Raw genomic sequence first — 20284 nt, 5'->3', positions numbered from 1 at the left:
GAACTTTACTCCCTTACAGTCAGAGTTCATGTCAGCTGTGACTTTAGCTGGGCGTCCGTCACGTCACGTACTGAGCATGCGCGTTATCGCGTACAAATCGACAGGAGAAACCTCAGCAGCATCCTGTTACCGGACGCTGTTTGGAGCGTTTGAAGGCTCCTTCCTCGGCTGTGCTGCGCCTGCTGAGGGACGACCCGAGCAGAACCGACAACATGGACTCGTGAGGTAAAAACTCTGCTCTCAGGACGTGACATGGTCTTTCTTAATCGTTCTTCACTGATCCTTAGGATTCTTATTCAATCACAGATGAGGCTCCAAGCAGTCCAAACGTCATGTGACGCTCCGGTGTGTTTCAGCAATGGAAGGAGGGTGACAGTCAGTCTGCAGTCTCACCACTAGGTGGCACTAAATCCCTCACACCGGACCTTTGAAGAGACGCCCGTCTTTCAATCCCGGGTTGTGAGCGGATAAAATGTTTCTGCAGAGGCTTCACGGGGCCACCAGGGGGCTCCACACAGAGTGGACCAGTTCATCACACACGGCAGTCGGCGCTTTAAAGGGTCAGTTCACTAAAGTGACAGCAGTGTGTTGATGTGTGTGTGTGTGTGTGTGTGTGTGTATTCAGGTGTGTTCAGGTCACATGACAGGTTCAGTTGACATGTCGTCTAGAAGGGAGTTTTTCCCGGGTGTAGTACTTGTATATACTACAGTTACAATTACTGACAAGCAACTGCTAAGCAAAGTTTAGAAATGCACTCAGTCTAGCAGTGGAAAGTAACTACTGCAGAGCACATTTACTCAACTACAGTGTTAAGTACAAATTTAAGGTACTTGTACTTTTCACTCTTTCTTTTACTGCACTACTTTCATCTGACAGCTTTGATTACTTTATACACAAACACAGGGCGAGCTTATAAAATCTGAACCCAAACGGCCATCAGGGCATCAATCGATAACCGATCAGCTGTATTGATGATGTTTCCTCCTGTAGAAACGTGTTTTGGCTGCAGCTCGTCACGTGAATGAGCTCGATGTGTTTGTGATATCTCTGAGCTTTGGACTGAACAAACACTGAAGGAGTCGCTTTGTGACCACGTTCAGTCACAATAGTAATAATACTGCAGTAGAACGGGGGGCATTTTCTGCGCTGACTACTTAGGAAAGAGTATTTTTATATCAATAGTAGTACCAGGATCTCCTAAACTGCTGCGTGCTTCGAGAGATTCAAGATATGTGGACGAAGAGTTTCACCGACTTTAACCCACAACACACGCACACGCACACGCATATGCTCTGTGTGTGTGTGTGTTTTCCAGAAATAACTCAGCCTTCAGGGTGTTTCAGCAGGGGGGAGGAGGTTCTGACCTCCTACGGAGCAGCGGCAGCTTTACTGTCCACACTCCAACTGAACAGCAGGAGGGGAACCCTGAACCTCCGGGCCCGAAGGAGAAATGGGAGCACAGAAGAGGAGTCGGGCGGAGGAGGACGGACTGGAAATCTGACCGCTGTGGCTGCTCTTTCCTCCTCCTGCTGGATTTAACTCAAACCAGATGGTCTCTGTGCCAGACTCCACCGCCGCTCGGCTTGTTTTTTCCTTCTCTCCGACGCCACCAAACTTCATGTGCTTTTCGACGCATTTTAAAGCTGAACTTTGAAAGGGAAACGGCACCGGCAGCTCATTTTAACGGATCTTAACGGTGTTAACAGTTTCTGGCGGTCCCGTTATGATTCCGGTTTTACCGTGAGTTTCCATCAGCTGACAGGACGTCGGTGCTGAGCACAGACGCAGAGACTGAAGTGGACTGGAAAGAAGAGCTGCTTTCGTCACAGCCTCATGGTCTCACCGAGGAGCAGAGAAGATGCGGTTCGGCTGCTTTGAATCCAAACTGGGTCGTTGACGGCGCGTTCCGGCGGCTCTCTGACTGTGGGTCCATCCGCTGCGCACTGAACGTCCCACTGCAGGATGGCGGCTTTTTAAAGCCAGATCCGTCAGTGAGGAAAGTCGTTCGGACGTGCCACTTGAGTTCATACTTTCTCAGACTCTTATTGGTCATATTCGGCAGTGATGCAGTCCATCCAAAAGCTCTTTTGTCCACGCGTGGGGAGAAATGTCGCCAAACTCCGTTAAAATTTAGTTTATTTTAAAAAGAGTTTGGCTTCTTTTTAACAAAAGACCTTTGGACTGGCAACTTGAGTACATTTTGAGTTTTCCAGACCCTTCCAGGTTCATTTGTAAATTCGGCACAGATATACAACATTGTCAAACTGTCTAATAGGTTTATGTCTGGGACAGACTGAGAAGACATCCGTGTTAGAGATGAAGATGATGAAGACGAGGGGTTAAAGTTAAAGCCCCAGGAATGTGAAGTGTAGACTGGTTCCTCTCATGCGGTGCCTCCTGGCTTCAGCCGGCAGACTTCTTCTGAGGGAGGCCGGGATGCTGCTCCGCCGCCGGTCCTGCTCTGGCCCGCTGCTGCTGCTCGGGGTGGCACTTTGTCTTTTCTACCAGACTCTGATGACGGCCCGGAACTGGTTCCGGTCCGGACAGCAACAGCTCGCCACCGACATCCGCAGCAGGAAGCCCGCAGATGAAGTCCTGATGGAGGACGAGACCAGGAGGTTTATTTCTACTCTGGAAAATTTACAGAGACACACAGGGGTGAGTTTAACCTGTCCTCCAGGTGTGTGTGTGTGTGTGTGTGTGTGTGTGTGTGTGTGTGATGATGCTGCTGTGACCTACAGTGACCCCAACATAGAACAGTTTGTGAGTCTCCTTTATGTTCTGAGTTTGTATATTTAAACTGCTTCTCCAAACTCCATTTAAAACTTTAAAGATAATTTAATAAAATAAAATAAAGAATAAAACAGCATTTTCCAGAGCTTTAGCTGCTTCTCAACATCCACTGAAGAAGACCATGAGATGTGGTTGAAAGCTCTGGAAAAAGCTTGTACGTGAAGCTTGAGGATTCAGTTCAGTTCATTTATATGGCGCCAATTCACAACAAAAGTTATCTCACGACACTTTCCAGTCAGAGCAGGTCGACACCACATTAACACTGACTTTTAGAGGACAGAAACCTCGGAGCAGACCCCGGAGGAGTTCATTTTATGTCCAAAATGTTTGGCAAACATGTTGAGGATGACATTTGGGAAGGAAAAGAAGCGCATGACCAAATTTCACTCAGAATTTGGTTATTTTTAGATAGACTGATACTTTATTTATTTATCCTCAACGGAAATCCACAACGTGGTTGAGCACAGAAGCTGAAGTTGACTGACAGTCAGCAAAACACAACATGTGTTGAGTTTTTCATAGTTTCATCTTGTTCAGAGCCCTGCAGAGCCACAACCTCGAGAGCCATCAAACAAGAGTACATTTTATCTTAGCGTAATTCTCACATTTCACAAACGTTCTAACAGAAGAAATAAAAAAGTCACTTAAAATCTAAAATCTTTTTCAGACTTACGGGAATCCACTTGTGAACCATCTTGAATATAAACAATATTTAAACAATATTCAGCATTAAAACAGAATTTTATGCTTTTTAACAACCGGATTATACCGACCTTCATTTAAAATACAGGAATCTAAGATTTGTTTTGATTTGTTTGCTTTCTTTTCTCATTTAACTGCAGTCTTATTTTAACACGTGTCACAGATGGTGCAAAACCTCTGGTATGATGAGGTTACACAATGTGTTTGTTTATCTTTGAAATGACAGATTTTCTAATGGAGTTTTGTATGGAGAGTCTGTCCCTGTGACAGAGAGGCGGCTCCTGCTGGCTCATTGTTCTGTATTTTTAGATTATGAGGGGATCAATGGCCGTGTGCACGAGGGTTTTATTTTACGGCACGATGACTGACAGCCGGACGGACCAATCACATTCAGACTCCCCCGTCAGTATGTGTGCTGGGTATTTTAAGTGTTCCTGTCTGTCATGAATCAGCTGAGGATCCAGTTCCAGACAAACGAGTGTCAACTCTCACACTCGTTCTGTCAGGCTGTTAATGTGGTCAGTTTTACTGGTTAATCTGGAGCTGATCCTCAGTGGTTTGTGTTGTGTTGTTTTATTACAGCAGTCACTCTGAGGTGATGACAGCTGTTCGCCTTAAAGGAGCAGTCTGACGTTTGATGTCGTCTTCATGCTGTTCAGGGTGAACATGAAGTGAAACTTAGACCGCAGACATCCTGGTCCTCTGCATGATAAAACCAGAAGGGAAAGACTGATTTAAATAAAAGTTTGATTGGTTTCAATCTGCCACCGGACAAGAGGCACGATCAGGTTGACCTCAGAGTGACAGCGCTCCAGGTGCTTCCTAGCAACAGGTTCACGAGTTCCTAAACTCTGTAGCCAGTGAGACGTTTGAAGGTTTCTGAGGCAGTCGGACAGGTGAGATCAGAGTGTTTTTACAGCTGCTCCACTCTTTCATGTTCCACAGCTTCTCTCTTCCCTCAAACAAACTGTGAGCTGCTGCATGTTGGTTTCATCTATCATTCGTGTTGTTTTTATTTACAGCTCAGAGCTGGACACCATTAGGCTCAGCTTGATGTTTAGCTGCAGTTCATATAAACAGAACTGAGCAGCTGAAGCAGAAGTAACGACGCGTCCGTATGACGCTGGACCTCGTCAGTTTACTCTGCGTCAGATGAGACCAGATTTAGGATGTAAAAACAAAGCTTTCTGATTTTATTCACTCTGTACGGTGGCTGAGAGGGCTCAGCGCAAGCAGGTAAAACGTTCTCACCAGTTTGACAACACATCCTGAAGTTAACGATGGCGGGAGTGTGAGTGCAGCGGTGATGATGAGTTCGATAAGCCGTGTCTGTGCTGGACATGTGGACAGTCAGTCTGTCATGAGTGACCCTGCAGTTTGCTGAGCGCCGACAGGTGACCGAGCTCAGCCCGGTCATGTGATGTCTGGTCATGTGACGACGACGACGACTCGCTTCGTCAGTCTGAGGTATGAGACCTCGTTAGTGTTTCTGTTTGTGGACACCAAGTTCGGCTTCATCTCCCTGACTGTCAATGCGGCACATTTGCTCAAGTACTTTTTACTTGACTTTTACTTCCTGTCCTCTGCTGCTTTGGCTTCTCCGTGTTTACGGTCAGCTGCTGTTCAGATCCGAACGGAACACATGATCAACACTTTATTCTGCAGGAACGAGCTGCTTCCTTCTGTGAACTGGAAACTTTCTGTCTGAGTCTTCGGTCTGTTTGTCTCCGTCCGCCCAGAAGAAGAAGAAGAGTCTGCCAACTTGTTTTCACCGACTCCGACTGTAACCGACTGCATGTCTGAACTGAATACTAACAACAGCTTCAGTGCTACAAACTGACTGACTGAACCTCAGGTCTTCTGTCAGCAACAAACCTCTTTAAAGGCTCAGTCCACCCAAATCAGTAAAAAACAACCAGTAAACCCCTTCACTTCACAATAAAAGCGATTTATTATTTTAAGAGGTTTTACAGGACAAAAACAGGCGGAAGGTTCGCTCTTCACTGTTTCCAGGAAAGAAAAATAACTTTCTGATCTTTTTGCGGGACAGTTTGATAAAAGTCAAAGCAAAGAAACACAGTAAACATTCAGTGCTTCCTCAGCCAATTTGTTCTAGCAGCTAATTCAGCAGTCTGTAAATGGAGACTGATTTGACTACACTTCCTGTTTACATCCCCCAAAGCATTCTGGGAGCTCCAACACTCAGCCTGTGTATCAAACCGCAGTAGTGAGAAATTTGTGATGATTGTAAGGCTCAAACTGAGTCCCACAGTACTTGTATCTGACACACACACACACACACACACACACACACACACACACACACTCAGTGACACGTTTCACTTCTATACTTGTGAGGACCATCAATGATGCCCACGCAGCTCACAAGATGCATCTGAGGTGAAACACGTACAGCTTTACTCTTTGTTGGAACCTTCCTGTTCCAAATAAGTTCAGGTATTGAAGCTGGAGAAACCGATAAGAGGAGTTTGTTGACTGTGTGTGTGTGTGTGTGTGTGTGTGTGTCCTGACTGCTCTGCAGCTCGAGATGTGAGAGAGCACTGAGTTCAGCTTCTCTGCCATGTGTTCGTCCTGCGGCTCGAGGGCTGCGGTGAAGTCGGTTTCAGGTAGTTGTGACAGTGTAGACCGACAGGTACGCCGAGTGGAATGACTGGACGCTTTTTTACAGACACCAGTTTGTTTTCTTCTCCTTCCTTTCTGCTCTGACAGCGAGCAGCAGCTACAGACAGCGAACAGGACCCAGGATGTGCTATCTGGTTGAGCCTAGCATAACTCTGGCTAACAGTTTCCCCCTGCCTCCAGCCGTTGTGCTAAGCTAAGCTACAGGTCTGTCTGAATGTCAGGTTCATCGGTAACATCAGTGTTGTTTGCTTCCTCAAATCCAGGTCCCGTCTCAGCTGTCCCCCCGCCGTCGTCGGGCCGTGGTTTTGATGGGTCGACACCCAGTCTCAGACACCGAGATCCAGCTGTACCAGCGCGTCCTGCAACAGATGGACTATGAGGTCCAGCTGTCCAGATACGCCGAGACCAGCAGCTTCCTGAGAACAAACCAGGGTAACAGTACACTGCGTGACCTGATGGGGGCGCTGCAGCGGCAGGAGGAGCTCAGCACAGTTAAACATGTAGTCTTTATGTCAGCACAGAACGAGCTGACTGATTTAAGTGTGAGAACATGAACGCAGCTGATTGACTGAATCACAACATCAAAGAACAGCACTACAATAAATACACAAGACTTACTGCAGTACAGGTGGCCTCAAAATATTCTTAAAGTACCAACAGTAAAAATACTCATTTTACAGAAAACTACTACTACTGTTTGCTGTGTTCTGCTGGATTAACACGAGTGTGTACCTGCTCAGACAGATGTTTGATTCATGTCACAAACACACTGACAGTGTGTGTGTTTTACTTCTAATGACCTGCAGCCACAGGAAATACCGTGTGTGTGTGTGTGTGTGTGTGTGTGTGTGTGTGTGTGTGTGTGTGTGGGTGGGTGGAGACTTCCTGTCTGAGCAGACCCTGTCACAGTTGAATTTTTAAGTTATCTACCCTGTAGTTTTTCACCCTCTATTTTTAATTGTAACGAACAGTAAATGTAGTTTTTTGTTTTGCCATTCAAGACTTGTTGAGTGTCTTGACTGTTAAGTTGTTTTTACTGTTTTAGATCATAGTCTTCATGAAGGTTTTCTTGTGGACACGTTTTAATTTCTGTGACAACCAGAGTTATTTCAGCTCTTGTGAGTGACAGATGAGTCTGATCGATATGTTACTGTTGGATAAACTAATCAGTTCTAATGAAATGAGTTTTTTCGTGGATTATAAGTTTGATGATCAATCAGTGTCCCGTTTCTTCCATGGACTGTAGATGTGTTTGTTACAAATCAATAATCAATGTCACACGTGGACTCGTTTCTTTTTATATGCTCACTTCCGGTCAGCAGTGACTCAAAACACGAAGCAGATGAGACCTGACGACATTAACTGCTCCTGTCTGTGCTGTGCTGAGTGTGACCTGAGCGCCCCCTGCTGGGCCCTGCAGGCGGGACGCTGAGACGTCTTCATCTTTGGTTTATTAGCAGACGTCGTCAGCAGCTGTCAGTGTGTCGCAGCTTCACTCACATCATGACAACACGGCAACATCTTCATCCACACTTTATGAACACGCAGTCAACTGAAAACATACACGGCTGTTTGAGGGTCACATGACTCCTGAGCATGTAAAGGGGGGGGGGCTGGGCCTGATGGTTCCACCAACAGGTGAAAAACAAAGAGACAGACATAAATCACAGAGTGACCAGCTGCTCTTCATCCCCATCTCCCCCACATCTTAAAGGTGTTACTGCTGGTGTCACTTCCTGTCTGTGTCTCCATGGTTACAGGTGTGAGTGGGTGGAGCCTGTTGCTGTGCCTCAGTAGTTCAGAGAGAAGCTGTCTGAGGAGAATCTCCTTCTCTCACCTGCAACATCATCAGATGGTAAGAGTTGCCTGTACAACAGTTCCAGCAAATCAGAGGCAGACTGATAGTCACATGGTGTTACCTGAGTCATAGTGAGCTCACCTGTCTCTCTGTGTCCTCAGATGAACTTGTTGCCTGGGGTGATGGGGGCATTTTCTGATGCAGGTGGAGGTCTCTGTCACTTGTACACTCATTCACACATGACAGGTAAGTTGGAAGAGTTAACATGTCTCCTGTCCAGGTGAGCCTGACACAACAAGCACCTAACAGTTTGACTCAATAATGTGCTGTTTTTTGTGTGAATTTAAATTTTAAGATGTCCTTATAAATAAAGTTTATTTTGAAGGTGCCAGCTGGCAGGTGACGGATCTACCTGTTTTTGTTTCATCTTCTTAGGATCTGAGTTACCCATGAGGCCATACTCCTGTGGATCCACCAATCAGAAGCTGCAGGTTGGAGCTGACAGGTGAGTTGTCCCCTCCCACTGAAGGCTAATTGGTTCAAAGTGACTCTTGCTGTGCTGGACCTGCCCCCTGGATGAAAACAAGGTGGAAACCCACAGCAACTGTCTTCGTTCTCTTCTGTCTCACAGTCACTCACCTGTTGGAGCCCCGCCTCCTCTGGTTGCCGTGGTGAATGTTTATGTCCTGGTAACCTCAGTCAACCCACTGACTTCCTTCCTGCATGACATCAGTGTGGTGATGACCAGGCAGGAGCAGAGGGGGCGGGTCACAAAGGTAAAACACCTGGTTACTATGGTAACATTTGGTTATCTGTGACCCAGTGGTCAGTGATGACATATTGATTATTGACAGAGGAGAATCTCACATTAAAATGTCTCCATGTTCCATTTAAACTCTCATCTCTCAGCTCAGGAACTTCCTGCTGTACCAGTTTGGGCCAGCGACATCCCATGATGCTTTGGTGCAGGTAAAGAAGGTGATAGGTGAAGTGCTGCAGGCTGCTGTGTCGACTAATGGGAAGCAACAAACTCTCAGCAGGTAAAAACCTGTCCTGGGATCATTCTGTTGTGGGTTTTTTTAAGGTAGTTTGATGTAGACTGCTCCAGACTCAGGAAGCGTTCACTGGATTTCAAAGTAAAACATCAGGAGCAGCGTTGCTGTCACATGACGGGATCCTGTGTTGATGTGGCTGAAGGCTGAAGGAGTCTGGCTCTGTCTGAGGTTTCAGAAACACAAACAGAGCCAGACTTTTTTTCTGCGCTGTCGGCGCTGCAGTGCCCCCTGCTGGTCACAGTGAACACATAGAAACTTTTCACTGCGACCTTGTGGATGAAGAAAGTGTTCACTCTGCAGGATAAACGTGTTTCTCTGCCTCGCTCAGCTCAGCCAGCGTTTGAAGTTTCACCTGTTAAAACCCAGTGTTGTATTGTGCTTTCTGCTTGTCGATGGTGTGTTTCAGGTGTGTGTTGTGTTACCAGCTGTTGACCTTCACTCTGCTCTTCAGCGGCTCCATCACACCTGTAGTTGTCCAGGTGAGAACAGACTGCTCCTTCTGTCGTGTGACGTTCAGGAGCCTCAGAGAGAATCTGTTTTGTTTACACTGTACTGCGTATAGTTTTAACTCGGTTTGTCAAAACATCACACTTCCATAATGTGACTCTTCAAAACCTCAAGCATCTGGATGTTAGTATTTAAAACTCAAATGTTTCGAGGTCCGGTGAGCTGCAGCAGGGGTCACTCCCTCAGACTGAACCTCCAAACAATGACTCAGCGTCATTACTTTGATAGAAGAAAACACAGAGCTCTTGTTGCCAGATAATGATGATGATGAGCGGAGTAAAGAGAGTGCTGTTCAGAAACTGATCTGTGGACTGACAGAGACTGACTGTCTGGTCCCAGCACTGCTCTTTTTCTTCTTATTGTGTAAATACAGACAGACAGGTGAGAGACAGACAGGTTCACACCTGACAGCTACATCCTGTTTCTCCTCCTTTCCTTTTCCACCTCTTCTTCTGCCCTTTCCTCCTTTTCATTTCACTCCATTAGTATATCAGCAGTGATCAGTGTCAGGCAGGTTTTCTTCTTCAGGTGAACTGACAGTAAACGTCCAGCAGAGGCCAGTGTGTCCTCAGCAGCTCTGTGATTGGTCTGACGAATGTTTCTCTTCTTCAGGTGGAAACAGATCTGACATTTTCTGCTCTGAATCAGGACACGTTTGACGGACAGATCACCAAAGACCTGATCCTAGAGGACACACTGCACTTCCTGCTGCCAGCACGCGCTCACCTGCCCTCAGAGACAGAGGTGAGACAGGTGAGATGACACGTTAATCCAAACAAGAGAAATCTTGTCTCAGATCAGTTTCTCGCTGTATCTCACTGTCAGAATCAGTAGATTTGTGTTGTGTTTGAAAAGTGGAGATCTGCTGAAAAACGAAATCTCATTTTTCTTTTTTAAGGAAAATCTGTTTCACCAGTTTGAATCAACATTTTTGTCACATTTTTGTTATCATTTTGTCTCCGTGTGCTCAGTACGGCGGCTGTGGAGGGACACACAGTGTCTGCTTGTCAGAAGACGAGTTTCTTCTTCTGCTTCAGTTTCAGCGACAAATGAAGACGCCTTCAGCTTTCCAGCTGGTAAACATGCGATCACGTCGTCTCGCTGCTGCGAACAGTCAGCCATCGTGTTAGGACGTTTACTCGTCTCATGCACGTCTCATGTTTCATTTTGTTTATGTCATGGTTTGGGACTTTGACTTGGTGTCTAACCTGCACGAAGATGGACAGAAACAGAACAAACAAACAAACAAGCAAACAGAACTGACGTGTTGTTGGGTCCAAACTTGACTTTACTGTCTTCGTTCAGTTAATATTGTTTGTCCTCTCTGTAGCTGTATCCCATCTCCTCCTCCTCCTCCTCCTCCTCCGGTCCTCTCGGCGTCTCCGATCTTCTGATCAGGATCAGTCATTACTACGAGCTTCAGAGAAACCACAGCCGCAGGTGAGCCGGATTCATGAATGAATCTACGGTCCAGAGTTGTCAGAAATGATGCTGAATGTTTTTTATATTTCCTGCAGAGCTGATGAGGCGGAAGAGCTAACCAATCAGGAGTCAGCTCTGTCTTCTTCACAGGATGGCACTGAAGGTGAGAAACAACTGGCAGAGTCAGACACAGAGACGCTCTGTAAACTTAACCCTAACCGTCCAGCCTGTCTTTCAGGTCCCTGTGTCGACCCCCACCTCAAACAGATCTACACCGACCCCCCCTTCACTTTGACCCCACCCTTCAGCCCCCAGGTGAAGGAGTATCATGCCGAAGTCACCTTTGATACGGTGACGGTTCGAATTAGGCCGGAGCCCATCAGTTCAGCCTGCCAGGTCCACCTGGATGAGCACCGAGGCCCCAGGTAAGACCAGAACCCCTGAGCCCTGAGGCCTGAGCTCACCATACGGACTGTTGAAAGTTTTTGTTTTTCTTCAGGATGGTGAACTACCCAGTTGGCCTCGGCAACAGCAGGATCAGTATCTTGGTGACGAACGATGCTGGGCCGGGGCCCGTCGTCATGACGATCTACACCGTCCATGTGTACCGCGAAAGCCGACCCAGTCTGCCGATGTTCGGGGATCATGTGATGTGCGGCTTTGTGCAGGTAGGTCAGCTGTTTTCCTATTGGCTGCTGGGCTGTAGAGAGTGAAGGCTGTGGACGTGGCAGGAAGTGATGTCATGGTTAGATTCACGAGGAGGCAGAAATCAGTTTTATTTCATGTTTGTGTTCTGAACTAACAAACAGAAGCTGCTGCAGGAGCAACAACAAAGCAGCTTGATGTTGTTCTGTGCTGCTCTCACAGCAGAGAACTTCAGCTGCGTCTTATTTGGACAGAACACATTTGCACCTCATTTCCATTAAATTCCCCACATTCAGTTTGAGGGCATAACGACCTGCTCTGTGCAGAACAGTGTGTTACTCTGTCCGACTCTTCACATACCAACAAATACCGATTCCAGCTCCATTCGAGTCACCGTGTGGTCATTTGGGGTCCGCAGAGGACGGTTTCCTTAAGATATACAAACTGTGTTTTTAATGCACGTATGGCTTCTGAGGGACAGACTGAAACCTCAGGCTGAAGCTTCAGCACTGACTCTGAGAAAATGTGTCAGAAGTCAGGAAATGGTGACAAACAAACAGAAAACATGTGACTTATTTACATAAACAGACAATAATATGAACAGTCATGAAGAGTGTTGAAGATGAAACATAACAACGCTCCAACCTGTCGCCTCTTTTGAGGCCTGCAGTCACCCACAATCCCCTGCTGTGGTTCGCAGCTCCCCAGAGTTAACCTTCAGGCATCTCTGTTGCTCTCTTTAATCTGTCCTGCTGTAAACATGTAGCCGACTTTGTGTTGGACATGAAGCTGCAGCTGTGACAGTCAGGCTTTTATGTGAAGCATATTTTCATCTGGTTTGAATCAAAGTTGCAGTCCGGCTGTGAGGAGGCGAAGCTGTGAAACACTCAGAACTTGCTTTGAATTTTTCTGCATTCTTGCTGGTCCGTAGAGACGAGCGTTTGATTCTTTCCATGTGTTCTTGTTTGTTTCCAGCTTCTGCTCCGCGTTTTTATTTCAACATCCTCACTGACTTCTTCCTCATGTTTCAGTCTCCTCCGGCGGTGGTTCAGTCCGATCTACCTGTCGGGCTCGGCCACACTCGCGCACTTGACGAGAGTAGGTGTTCCCTCGTCCTGCCGTGGGGTCAGTGGGGCCCCTGGTCGGGCCCCTGGAGAACAGACAGTCCATTGATGCAGTGTGGCGTCCGCTCTTTGCAGTTCGGTCATGTGAGAAAAATGAAAAGCTGAGAGCAGGTACAGCCAACAGGTGCTCGCAGCTCAATTTTACCTCCCGAAAAGTCTGCTCACTCAGAACTGTGGCGACGTGCGACTCAGAGATGGCGTCATCAGAGGAAGTGCGGGCAGGCGGCGTGGAGGCTGAAACAAAGCAGAAGTGCAGTATGGCTGGCCTGAGATCAGTTTAGACAAGACGTGTGTGTTCTTGTCTCAGTCTGATCAACACGTGTGTGAACAGATGAAAACACTTTTACTACAAACATCAGCACTTTGTTCTCACTCACAAACACAAACTGTTTCAGCTACTGAAAGTTTCTGGTTTAATGATCATTTCACACTGAAAATAACATTCAGTAACTTCGGATTCTTTTGTTCAGTGGAAAAGAAAAACACAAACTGAGGTTCAATTTAAAATAATCAGATTTATGTTATGTCCTCTATTTATTAGTTTATGCACTTCAGCGAATGAATTAATGTTCATATTCATCTATCGAGTACTCAGACATAAGTGTCTGAAATGAACTCGTCTGTTCCTGATGCTCAGAGACTCTGTGTGAACTCTTCCTCTGGAGTGTATTCGGTGCGGTGCAGAGAGGGTTACTGAGGCAGTGTTTCCATGGCAACAGCATTGAGGATCAGCCCAGACCCAACAGTGTGTCAGGAAAGGGGGGGGCGGGGTCAGTCGTCGCTCTGCAGTGACCTCACGCTCTTCAATCTTATCTGTTAAGAGCAGACTGAGACGTGACAACATCCCCATCGCCGGGTTGGTCGTCCCTCTTCTTTTATCCATCCATCCATCCATTTTCTATTCCGCTTATCCGTCAGGGTCGCGGGGGAGCTGGAGCCTATCCCAGCTGACTACGGGCGAGAGGCGGCAATCATCAACACACAAAGACACACAACCACACACTCTCACACTCACACCTAGGGGGCAATGTAGAGCAGCCAATTAACCTAATGTGCATGTTTTTGGTATTGTGGGAGGAAGCCGGAGTACCCGGAGAAAACCCACACAGGCGCAGGAAGAACATGCAAACTCCACATAGAAGGGCCCAGACCGGGATTCGAACCTGGAACCCTCTGGCTATGAGGCGACAGTGCTGACCACTGCACCACCGTGCCGCCCTCCTCTTCTTTTAATGACAAAATAAGAAACGAAGGCTGTCATAAAAATTAATGTAAAAGTTATATTAACACCCGCATGTAGACGAGGAACAAGCCTGAACTACAAGTTATAACCTCACACCCTGCACACAAACTGTTTGATCTGCTTCCCTCTGGTAGGCGTTACAGAGCTCTGTATGCCAAGACTACCAGACACAAAACCAGTTTCTTCCCCCAGGCTGCCTCCCTGATCTCCCCGTAATCCACCTGCCATTGTATGAACCACCACACTGTTTGCACTACATGTATATATATATATTTATCTCGTTTTTTCTTCATTTTTTATTATTATTATTTGTTATTTTGTATGGTGCACAGGAGAGAGAAAATCCTTACAAATTCCTTGTATGGGCACACGTACTTGGCAAATAAAGCTGATTCTGATTCTGATTCTGATTCTCACACTGAGCCTGGAAGAGCAACATGGGAGAGACGTGTGTGTCTCCCATCTGAGGCGACCTCCACACACCAGACACCAGCCAATCAGAGGCAGTGTTCGGCCGGTCCTCACAGATGTGAGCTAACTTTGGTTGACGCTCCCGTCTGCCTGACATGACTAAGTCAGTTTGAGAAGCTTTGTGTTGTGGTACTGCTGTTCAAACGTCATCCCGAGTCTGTGTGGCCTGCTCCGTAACACAGTATGTTCGTGTTCTCACAGAGAGAATCACACTGTGCTGTTGGCCAGAAGCTCGAGTCATGATCTAATCTCTGCTAATCATCCAGATGGACCAGATCCAGGACCCCAAGGATACTTTCATCATTCACCTCAGATAACTTGTCTGTCCTTCAGACTGTGCTCTTACAGTACAGTCTGTTTTTGACCCATCGCTGAGGAGCAGTGGGCAGCCCGGGAAGCTTTAAGTCCTGAATCTTACTTTGAATTTAGACCAGTACAGAGAAAGTAGAAGAAGCTAGTATTACTAGCATGTTGGCCATTAGCTCAAAGTTTTAGCAGCCAAATTTCTCTGCTGCAGACTTTAAATAGTGTGCAGACCTGCTTGTTTCATAAAGTGTAGTGATGTACACTGACGTTAGCCTGTAGGAGAAACTGACACTGATGTTAGCCTGATGTTAGCCTATCAAAGCATGTGAAACAGAACAGAACCTGCAGTCTGAGAGTCAGGGAGCGTCTCTACAAGCCAACACTCAGAGGCCATATGTTTGTAATAAGTTGGCTGAAGGAATTCAGATAAACGCCTGAAAGAATCTGAACTCTGTGAGAAACCTGACTAGCTTGTCGGCAGAGGCACAAACTGTTCAGACTCTGAGCTTAACCTTCATTTTGCTCAGTACTGTCTGAGCTCCAAGCTCTCCCCACATAGCAGAGTAGATTGAAAGTGACAGCTTACATTTCACAACACAAATCTGATGGGCTCACTTTTCTTCCAGCAGCTGAAAATCACCACTTTTTTTCTCTCTTCTCTCTTTGTATCTCCTGATTTTGCGTTGTTGCTGTTTATTTCTCCCACTTCGTCCCTCACTTTCTCACCTCAGAGCCTCTGCGTCCTCGTGAGCCAGCAGCAGTTTGTTGGCTGACTCATAGAGTCACATCACATCAGATCTGAAATCAGTTCAACTCTTTTATCAAGCAGGATTAATTTTCTGTTTCTGTCGGTGCACTCAGCAAACCTCCACTGTAAACTGGGACGGAGGGAGCTTCTTCTTCTTCTTCTCACAGTGAAAATCACGTCTGACTTCAGCTCTCCAAACAAATCAAACAGCGGAAGCACAAAGTGAGTTTCTGAGCAAAGAGTTTAGAGAGAAATGAATTAAAAGGAATGTTAAATGTTCTGTTCTGTGGCCTGCATGACACAAATGACGATCAAAATGTTCCCACTTCAGCAGTGAATACAAAATACTGTACTGTACCGTTGAGTCATGAAACATCCGACTGTGCTGTGAGTGTCGTCCTGACTCCATCAACCAAAACCAACTAAATCAATAAAAATCCACTCATAAGAAAACATGAACCTACAGAAATGAGCCAACATGTCGTCTCCACAGGATGTCCTGACACGTGAAACACTGAATATCAGCACTGAGCTTCTCTCCACACAAACACAACATCCTCCGTGTTCAATAACGTGATCAAACAATCGTCTGTCAGAAACGTTCACGAATCAAACGTGAGCTTGTTCTCATCAAAGCTCAACTCCGTCATTACAATGAGGCAGTCAGATTTCCGAACAGCATTTTGAGTTTGTTGCTCTTCAGGTCAAACTTTTCTGTTTTTTCAGTCTTTTGTTTTGCTCTAACATGTTGAGTGTCTGAATTAAAGCCCAGCAGACAAAAGCTGGTCGACGTGGCAGCGAGCTCTCAGGCGGCTGCTCGCTGCTGGATGAAAGGCGCCGTGGGTGCTTTTGGTGTCGCTGTCGGTGTGTTTTTGTGCTTGGCGGCGGCTGATCTCGGACCAGCGTCCCATCTGTTTGAGCGTTTACACTGAGCTCAGGTACGAACAAGAAAATCCCTGTTAAGTTTTCTTGTTGCACTTTGTTGTGAGCTGTGACGCCGCCGTGCAGAATGTGACGCCGCCGCGACGAAGCAGAAGAAGAGGTGTGTGTTTGTGAGGACATGTGTGTGTGTGGTGGCGGCGGCTCTGAAGTCAGGGCCAGACGTGGCGGCTCCCACGGGGCCCCTGAGTCGAGCTGGTTGGGTTTATCTGACCTCTGACCTCTGAGACCAGGAGAAGGTGATGGGACGATGCTTGCCACACATCTGTGACACAAAAGAGAAGAAGAAGAAGGCTTTGATTTGAAAGTGAGAAGAGAAGAGAAAAAGAGCTCAGGGGGAAACTTTAAATCATGAGAGGAAGTCAAGAAGAAGAAGTTTAACTGTCTCAGACTGATGAGCTGCTGCCTCACTGTGTTCCTGATGCATTCTGGGAAATCTTTCAGCAAATCTTTGGATGTTTGTCATGTTTCTGCAATACAAAACGAGCTTCTGTTGAAGAAGCCTGAAAACTTTTCACTTCTGCTTTAAACTCAAGACTTTTGCTGTTGTGACGAACAAACGGAGGATCTGAACGTCTCACCGGCGTTCAGTCACGCCTGTGTTCATATGTGCTCATGTCATCATACTTCAGCCAATAACTAACAACGCTGGGTCCTCAGTACCGGATCATAGCAGCTGAATGGGTGGCTGAGGCCTTGGATGAAGCAGTTCATGAAGCTGACCTCCTTCTTGTTCTGGTTTCAGGACTGTGGTCTGCTGGTTCAGCCCAGTCAGTCCTGTGGCCTCCAGCCTTTCGTCCAGTCTGAGAGTTCACTTCCAACCTGCAGCTCAGGACATGTAGCAGGTCTGATGTCACTTCCTGTTTACCACCTAAAGATACAGATCAATCAGCTTTCAGCTTGTATATAAATAACCCAACAAATCTGCACTGTCTCACCTGTCGCAGGTCGGTGGGTGGTCCCGTGTCTCAGCTGTTCTGACAACAGGACGTGTGATTGGAGGGAGGTTGCCTGGCAACCAGATGGTTGTTATCACCCGTTAGTGGACCGTCCTCTGCTGCAGGACTGTATGATGGGCAGAAAGGTGAGGCCATGTGATCACAGGTCAGCTGATCACTCAGTTTGTTCTTCCTGTCCTTCACTGTTTTCTGTCTTCCTGTCTTTGCAGTCTGTCTCTCTCCTCACACCTCCTGTCTGTCTCTACACTCTTTGATATCAAATGAACCCAGATATGCTTCAATCTGAATCATAAAAACAAGATTTAAACCTGCCTCTTGTTGACCGAAAGCAGTGAAACGTGTCTCCGCAGTCTGTCCACCTGTCTCTCCTCAGGTGCTGTTTATCGGCGACTCGACCAATCGTGGGATGATGTACTTCCTGATGGAGCGGGTGAACTCCAGCCTGGAGGACTGGGGGAAGGCTCACGACACACTGGTCTACAGAAACCTGAATGGAGGACAGACTCTGGTCAGCTACTCATACTATCCTCAGTTCTGGCTGCAGAAGAAGCAGCGGCCGACGTTCAGACAGGCTCTTCTGCAGCTGCTCAGCAGGTGAGAGGAAGCGATCAGGGCTTGACTTCATCAGGTCACGTGGTATTTCCTCGCTGATGAGTTTCCTTCCTACAGGTCACGACCTCTGGTGAACTCTCACCTGACAGTTCTGGTGGTGGGTGGAGTCCAGTGGCTCAACTCTGATCACCTGAGGACAATCAGAGAAGTGCTGAACAGGTGAGCTCGTACTTGCGACTTTTATACTCGGAACACACCTGAGTACAGTTTAAACGGTTCTATTTGCAGTGTCAGCGACGCTTCACATCCACAATAATCAAGATTGTTTTGTTTCTCCCGTTGACTTTTTAAGACACGACACACAGGAAATGCCAGAAAAGGATCCTGACGCGTTAACGTTGTGTCTCTGATGCGTCATTACTCCCAGTTAACTCAAAGTCTGGTCTGTCCCTCCTCCTCAGTGAGTCTCTCAGTGATATCCTGGTGGTGGTCAAGTCTTTAGGGATGGGTTTCCATCTGCCCGTGGACGGGATCCGATCTCTCAGTCTGGTAGGTTTCTGCTGCACGAGCTCCTCTTGCTCCTGTTTTCAGCTGAACTCAGCCATCACCTGAACCCGCCGTCTGTTTTCAGAGGGAGATCCAGGATCTCCACAGAGAGAACCATAACATCATCACCACGGCAAAGCATCATGGGTACGAGGTGATCGACACCTTCAGCATCACAATGGGGCGGTACAAAGAGTTCCTGCAGGGTCGATGTGCCTGCCACTTTCACGAGGTAACACGACCGATTAATGTGAGAACATTTTCAAACTCTGCAGCCATCAGCTGGAACAAAACAATTAAACAAAACAAGGAAGGTGATGTTTATGTGATTAAAGATGAATTAGAATTTTAATTTAATTTATTTTATGTGCTTTGTTCAAGCACCACAACATTTTACAGCGTAAATCTGCTTTTAAGGTGCACTTAATGAATCCGATAAACTCAAACCAGCAGCAAGATGAAGCTTGAGTTCCTGTCCACCACGTCGAATATCACTTTATGCAGATGATTCACAACTGTTCATCTCAGCCTTTTTTGTTTTCAGATTCACAGTTTTTCTACTCAGGTATGTGTAATGTGTGTAAATGTGTGTGAAACAGGCAGGTGGCAACGCAGTCTGTTGTCATGTCATGGTTCAACTCTGAAGAACATCCAGTGAGAATCGCTGAGGTCAGAAATGTCCTGGACCAATCAGAGAAGACGATTTTCTGATAACAAACCTTCTGTCTTCATCTGCAGGTGGAGAAGTTTTGGTCCTCCAGGCTTTCAGACGGTACCACATCCACAGTTAACAAAACTGCACCTGGACTCAGCAGCCAATCAGCCATGCCGGATATCGACCAGGAGGCGTGGCCTAAAGCCTCATCTTATCACGTTAGAGGACCAGTGAACCAGGTGTACTCTGAGATCCTGCTGAGCCGCCTGTGTCCCAGAACCAGGACCTAAAAACCTGAGAGGGTGTGTGTTTGTGTCTTTGTGAATGTGTCTGTGTGTGTGTGTGTTTGTTTGTGTGTGTGTGTGTGTGTGTGTGTGTGTGTGTGTGTGTGTGTGTGTGTGTGTGTGTGAACAAACAGGAGCAGAACTGAGTGGACACTAAATGCTTTGCGATAACCAAAAGAAGCTCGTCAGTGTGGCTCTGATGAGCTACTGCTTTCCAATGCAACAAAGTCGCTTCCTGGTGTCGGTCGGCCCGCCTCCTGAAGTGTGCTGAGTATCTGACGTGTACTAGCTAGTTTTAGTACACAGCAGATACTTTGTTATGCGTGCTAATCAGCTGGTTTGTGCTGTATTGACTCGATTCTGGGTTTTCATTCACAGCAGCTGATGTCGTTCTGCTCATCCACACGTTTTATATTTTATATACCTCAGTCGCTGCGTATATCAGATGCTATTGAGCACCAAAGACTCGATGTGTTTGTCACGTGACAGAAAAGTCTTATTTGATTCTCTGCTTGTATTTTCTATATTTTTCTACAGATGTGTATTGTGCCTTTATCTCTAAATATGTTTACATGCTGCAAAACAGAATATCTGAATATTTATAAGAATGTCACGATTCTCCTCTGCTCTTTAAAAATGTTTACCTGACAGCAAAATGACATGATTTTATCAAAAACGATCCAACTGTGAAGACATGAATTCTGTTTTATTTTATTATTAACAAAACTGTTACGAATGTTTGAAAATCTTCATCTTCTCACTTCAGAATCCATTTTTTCTACTGAAAGCTTCCACAAATTCACGTTTTTTACCCACATTGCAAACTGTGCCTTTATACGTTTTAATGTCTTTGCCATAAAAGTGACTGTTTGAGCACCTGCTGTCTGTCTT

The 20284-nt window shown here is 46.5% G+C and overlaps 1 protein-coding gene across 7 annotated transcripts; it reads left to right on the top strand.

The window, feature by feature from the left end:
* Nucleotides 1-279: 279 nt before the first annotated feature.
* On the top strand, nucleotides 280-20269 carry cped1 (cadherin-like and PC-esterase domain containing 1). 7 transcript variants are annotated; one of them, XM_046379019.1, is made up of 22 exons: nucleotides 280-560; nucleotides 2294-2659; nucleotides 6403-6571; nucleotides 7900-7994; nucleotides 8099-8183; nucleotides 8373-8442; nucleotides 8569-8713; nucleotides 8847-8977; nucleotides 9399-9471; nucleotides 10112-10252; nucleotides 10471-10575; nucleotides 10830-10939; nucleotides 11017-11084; nucleotides 11160-11346; nucleotides 11421-11589; nucleotides 17143-17242; nucleotides 17345-17481; nucleotides 17730-17950; nucleotides 18026-18127; nucleotides 18370-18457; nucleotides 18540-18686; nucleotides 19193-20269. In XM_046379019.1, the coding sequence occupies exons 2-22, from the start codon at nucleotides 2387-2389 to the stop codon at nucleotides 19397-19399; spliced, it is 2823 nt and encodes a 940-aa protein (XP_046234975.1). In that variant the 5' UTR covers nucleotides 280-560; nucleotides 2294-2386; the 3' UTR covers nucleotides 19400-20269. The 7 variants fall into 7 exon arrangements, with proteins under 7 accessions (XP_046234975.1, XP_046234974.1, XP_046234980.1 ...); XM_046379018.1 differs by having other exon boundaries at nucleotides 2277-2659; XM_046379023.1 differs by lacking the exon at nucleotides 280-560 and adding an exon at nucleotides 4079-4392 and having other exon boundaries at nucleotides 1267-2659.
* The last annotated feature ends 15 nt before the right edge of the window (nucleotides 20270-20284 follow it).

Source organism: Scatophagus argus, chromosome 22 (genome assembly GCF_020382885.2).
Source record: "Scatophagus argus isolate fScaArg1 chromosome 22, fScaArg1.pri, whole genome shotgun sequence".
Classification (NCBI taxonomy): Eukaryota; Metazoa; Chordata; class Actinopteri; family Scatophagidae; genus Scatophagus; species Scatophagus argus.
The sequence above is the reverse complement of the archived record's forward strand: the minus strand, read 5'-3'. Positions and strand labels throughout refer to the sequence as shown.